At 36.1% G+C, this 5,083-nt stretch overlaps 1 protein-coding gene across 1 annotated transcript in view; it reads right to left on the bottom strand.

Annotated features, from left to right (window-relative positions):
- Positions 1–5,083, bottom strand: part of MEOX2 (mesenchyme homeobox 2) — a 54,195-nt gene continuing 49,112 nt past the window's right edge. The window contains exon 3 of the mRNA XM_015620229.3: positions 1–1,313. Coding sequence (XP_015475715.1) covers positions 1,089–1,313 — 225 coding nt within the window. The 3' untranslated portion in view covers positions 1–1,088. The remainder of the gene's footprint in view (positions 1,314–5,083) is intronic.

Genomic DNA, 5,083 nt, shown 5'->3' on the forward strand with positions numbered 1-5,083 from the left:
TTATTTAAAAAGGATTATTTATTAAACATATTTCTTTACAAAGTACAATCAATAGTTTGCATCAAATTTTGGGGTTTTGTATTTGCCTGTATGTACACAAAAGCTTATAATAGAAAATGTGTCTTGATTTTACATATGGGACACAATATAGAGTTACCTTCATATCTTGATTCCTACCAACATAAGCAGTTGATAATAACTTTCAGTTTATCTGCAATTTTTTTCAAACTGAACATGAAGCAACAACATTTCTGCAGAGTGTCAGCATTTATCAATGTACTCAATTATGGCAAAGTAGAAATGAATAATCCTTTGGAAAGTTTCCACTGAGCATGAATGGAACATGACATTTTTGTCAGGTTACTGGACTACCCTTATGATCGTAAAAATCACTTTTTGCAGTTACAAGATAGGAAGAATTGAGGAGCTAGGTAAATTTAATAATACCCTATTAGCAGCAGTTGATAGTAAATGCAACATAAGGTTTGTTTTGTCTGTCATACAAGGATGTGTCCTAGCAGACACCATTGTATTGTTCTCTACTTGAACAAAAGTATCTGCAGGTATTGTATGTCTTTGGAAAAACAAAACAAAGATATAGAGACAAAAAGCCATTTATTGTCATGAGTGACTATTGCCATCAGCTAATATGAATGCATTGCTAAAAATTAGTGAAGGCAGAAAAATGCTGTAAGGTAAATATATACAGAGTTAAAATACATTTCTTATCCACTAGATAGTGATTTTGTGGCACTGTGGTTTTCAGAATATAACGTCTTTTGAGAGCAATGTAATTTTCAGTGCAAGCTTAAGCAAAAATACCTGCCCGCTGTCATAAAAACGACAAACAAATCTGGAATGTTCAAAGTAAGTTTGTCTTCCACTTCTCCAATCTTGAGGCACCTTTAAGACATGGCACTTACTGTAAACCATCTAAGAATTGAGAAAAGCAGACATAATAAGCCTGAATTTTCCATAACAGCTTTAAAGATCACCGCCAGAGTCACTTGCATAAGTAAACGATGCCTGTGTAAGGCTTGCCAGCAAAGCATCTTTCCTGAGAACCGAGCTGGGACACTCTCTGTGTATCATAAGTGTGCGTGCTCAGAGCTGTGGTCGCTGTCGTGGCTGTCGTCGTTGGCTAGTGAGTCCCCCGTGTGCTGGAGCCCAGCGGCACCGATGCCGGAGAGCTCAGAGGGGAGCAGCGTGCCCTTTTTCACATTCACCAGTTCCTTCTCACGGGCTGCTGCCCCTTGCTGGCCCCCTTTTACACGCTTCCACTTCATCCGTCTGTTCTGGAACCAAACTTTCACCTTCACAGAAGAAAGACAAAACAAGAAAATAAAGATGGAGTCACTGAAGGTAAAAATGAACTTTCTACCTGTAGCACAGCACTTGGGGATTGCATTTTTCTAATGTGCATTTCTGTCTGGAGGGTAAAGAATTTAGCAAGCTTTCCCTGAAGATCAGGCAATTCAGTTTTGGATAGGATGTGAACACTGGGGATAATGACTGCAAGGGAGGACAAGGGGTTACTCTAAGATGACAGCTGGGCTATCTGCTACAGACAGCTCCATAGGAACATCTCTGAGCCCTTTAGAAAACATTAAAAAGATCACATACTCTTGAAAAACATAGTAATGCCATTTGTCAGGGAGAGAAACAAAGGCAAAATGTTTCCCATCAAGGGACTGTGCAAAAGAACATATATGTTGAGTAACAGAGAACCCTTCATCAGAGGGTAGTTACTCTGCAAAACAACTTGCCTGGATAGTTGGCATTGCCTTCTGCTTTGTTTCTGTAAGCTGGTGATGATTTTCAGGTGCAGCACTTTAAAGGTGACTTTTTTTTTTTAACTTGCTGTAGTATCTGAAAGATCATTTCTTACTCTAAGAGCTTAAGACTTCTCTGTCTATTTCACAGATGTATTCAAATTATTCTAGTCAACTGATCCTTTATTCTGCTACATTGAACCATAGACCCTCATAAACATTTTTAGACAAATAAATATCCCCAAAGTCAGGAGGCAAGGCATTTATAAGTTTGAGTCAAAATTAGCAAATAATTTTAGGTAAGGATGAAAAAGAAATTCATAACATGGAAGACTAAAAACATATCCGTGTTTAAGTCACATTAAACCCCAAGATTTTTCTCCAGCTGAAACTCATTTCCCCTCCTCCCCATCTCTGTATGGAAATATATGAGGGAAAAGTAAACCTAAATTATTTGCACTGCAAACCACAATATTTTTCAATAGCCAAAAGAAAAGTAAAGAAAAAAAAAAAAGATGTGCATAGCAGCTGTCAAATATATTAGACCAGATTAAAGGCTGATTTCTGATCAGCTTCAAGTACTGTTACTGAGAAAAGTATGAATAGAATATTGTTCAGTTTGATTCATTTGTAGTTAATGTTGCTGAAAACTTGTGTGTGTGTGTGCAGCTCTTCAGATGAAGGTTCCACAGAAAAATAAACAATGCCTGCAACATTTAACTTGGAAAAAAATGCAAGAAAGCTTGCAATGCTGGTATATCCTCTGCTGTGTTTAGCTGAATGTGTTTCAGGGTTTTAAAAGAATCAGTAAGCAACAGGCACAGCAGGACATATTGTACAACATGAGTAATAGAGCCACAAAAATGCTGTTTTGCTGAATCTGTCTTACACATCCAGGAAACCTCACAGTTCTTAACCTTTACTATCAGTTTGAATTTTACATTAATATTTTACTACAATTGAACTGATATGTAGCATCAGTATCTTTGTATAAGTATATAGGAAGGAAGAGTATATGTTTCTTTCTTTAATACTCTATACTCCTGTAAAAGCCAAAGTGTGCTGTTAAACCAAATCACTTGGGAACAGAGCAAAATGATTCCAGGTTAGTTAAGTGCCTTACAGCACAGCACATCTTTTCCTCTAGTCAACTCATCAGAGCCAAAAAAATCTAACTTGCAAAGTGAAGTAAGTGTAAGAGGGAAGGTATTTATTACTGGCTGCTGTGATGTTGGAAATTATCATACTCAGGACTGGTATCAGAAGTGTCCTTGGAAACAACGTCTTCAAAAGGGTACAGCATTGGCAGCTTTGGGAGAAAAGTGATAATGTTATTTTGTTTTGGGTTTTTTAAGCAGTGACATTTCCTTTTCAAAAGATACTGCTCTACTTGTGCCAGATAGTCCAGTAGATGCAACTACAATCATAATCTAAACATCAAAAATAATACACTTTGGATTGGACCCATTATCACAGGATATTATCACACTACTTATGAAAAAGGTGCCAAGAAATTTTTTTTGGTAAAAAGAAATTACAGGATTGAAGTAATGATTGAAATTATTGAAAAAGGCCCAAGTAATTCTTTGGATTTTTTTATGTCCTTGATCTTGAACATTTACAGAATAATTCACAGCACTCAAAGCCTAGAACAGAGTAATAATGTATAGAAAGCATGGTTTCAATAAAAATTTGAAGTAAAAGTTTCAGTGCACAGCCTGGATGTAACCTACTTTAACTTAGTGGTATAAGCGACATCCAGGCCTTCTGAATGTGGTTGGTTCATTTGTGGATACTTGAGAAACTGAAGCTAATACTCCCATGACCAGTCAGACACTGTACTAGATGGGACAGGAGTGAGCAGGATGATTACTGCCTGGCTTCTGTTACAGGTGCTCATTTCTGTTCTCTCACAGACAAAAGTAATTCTCACATCTGCTGAGCTGACATTTTTTTACTGTTTTCTACTGCAATTTAATAAATTATTCTGGTTTTCATTTTTTACGACAATACATTTTGGCTCTGCTTGTTATAATTCAGGCCACTTCACAACAGCAGAACTGAGAGGAGTCAGTCTTCTTGAGCATTAAACCTAAAAGATTAATACCAGGTAATGAGTAGCTGAATCCAGACTTGGGAGTACTTCTTCACTCACATCACCAACCTTCAGATCAGCTCATGAGATCATGCCTTAAAGTGCCTCCACTAGAGATTAGTAGAGGTCAGAGTCTGCATATTAGTTGATACAAATCAGTGAAGGAATGATGACTTCCCTTTTCAAGAATAAGCACAAGACACATTTGCACATCCCTCTGGGCATCCAGCATGTAACGCTATGTCTGCATGTGACCCATTGTATGGGAAAAATGGCATTTGGGGAAAGTTGGGCTGCAATGACTCCAGCTGCCTTTGCATGTGCTCTCTTGAGTGTAGAAGGAAGAGAGTAATCCTGACAATCTCATAGGAGGAAATATACTACTGATGGACATACAGCCTTCTGATAAAGAGAAAATGGTAACATTCATGTTAAAATGGCAAAAAAAAGGGCTTTTTTTTATTCATTACTTTACATAAACTGCATCTGGTTTACTATAGACATAAGTATAGACATTACTATAGATAAGTTGCTTTTTTGGTATGTCAACAAATATTCTCAAATGCTAGAAATAATTTATAGTGAAGTTTATAATTTAAAATATTGTGAGTTTATTTTGATACTATTTGCTGTGTTAATATACAGCAGGGTTCTTATATAAGGGAATACATTATACATATACAAAATATTTTTAATATATATTTCATTATGTCCTCCATTGTGAAGTACTGAAGTCCACTTTTAATCTGATCCAAAGTACACTTACGTCAGTGTGAGTTTTTTCATACAGTTCAATAGACTCTAAATGAAGACTTTAACGCTCATGTGCTAATAACATGAGACAGGTACTTCATGTGTTATTTCCTTTAGAGATCAGATTTAGATATTGGAATTCTGAACTTCCTTTGGAGCTGAAGAGTCAGTTAGAGAGGGTATAATTGTTACTGATATGTGATCCATTGTTATTTTAGTAATGGAAAGGAAGTAAAGCAAACTTTGTGTGAAGTAATTCAGAGCATCCGTTTATCTTGGTTCATGGAAAAACATTTTTTTTTAACACATGACTCATTTAAATCATTCAGGTCTTGCATAAAACATGAATCTCTGAGAAACATAAAGGAGAGAGGACAAAGAAATAAGATGGAAAATAAAAGAAGTAGAATAGAATAGAATAGAATAGAATAGAATAGAATAGAATAGAATAGAATAGAATAGA

The sequence above is a fragment of the Parus major genome, chromosome 2 (assembly GCF_001522545.3).
Source record: "Parus major isolate Abel chromosome 2, Parus_major1.1, whole genome shotgun sequence".
NCBI classification, from domain to species: domain Eukaryota; kingdom Metazoa; phylum Chordata; class Aves; order Passeriformes; family Paridae; genus Parus; species Parus major.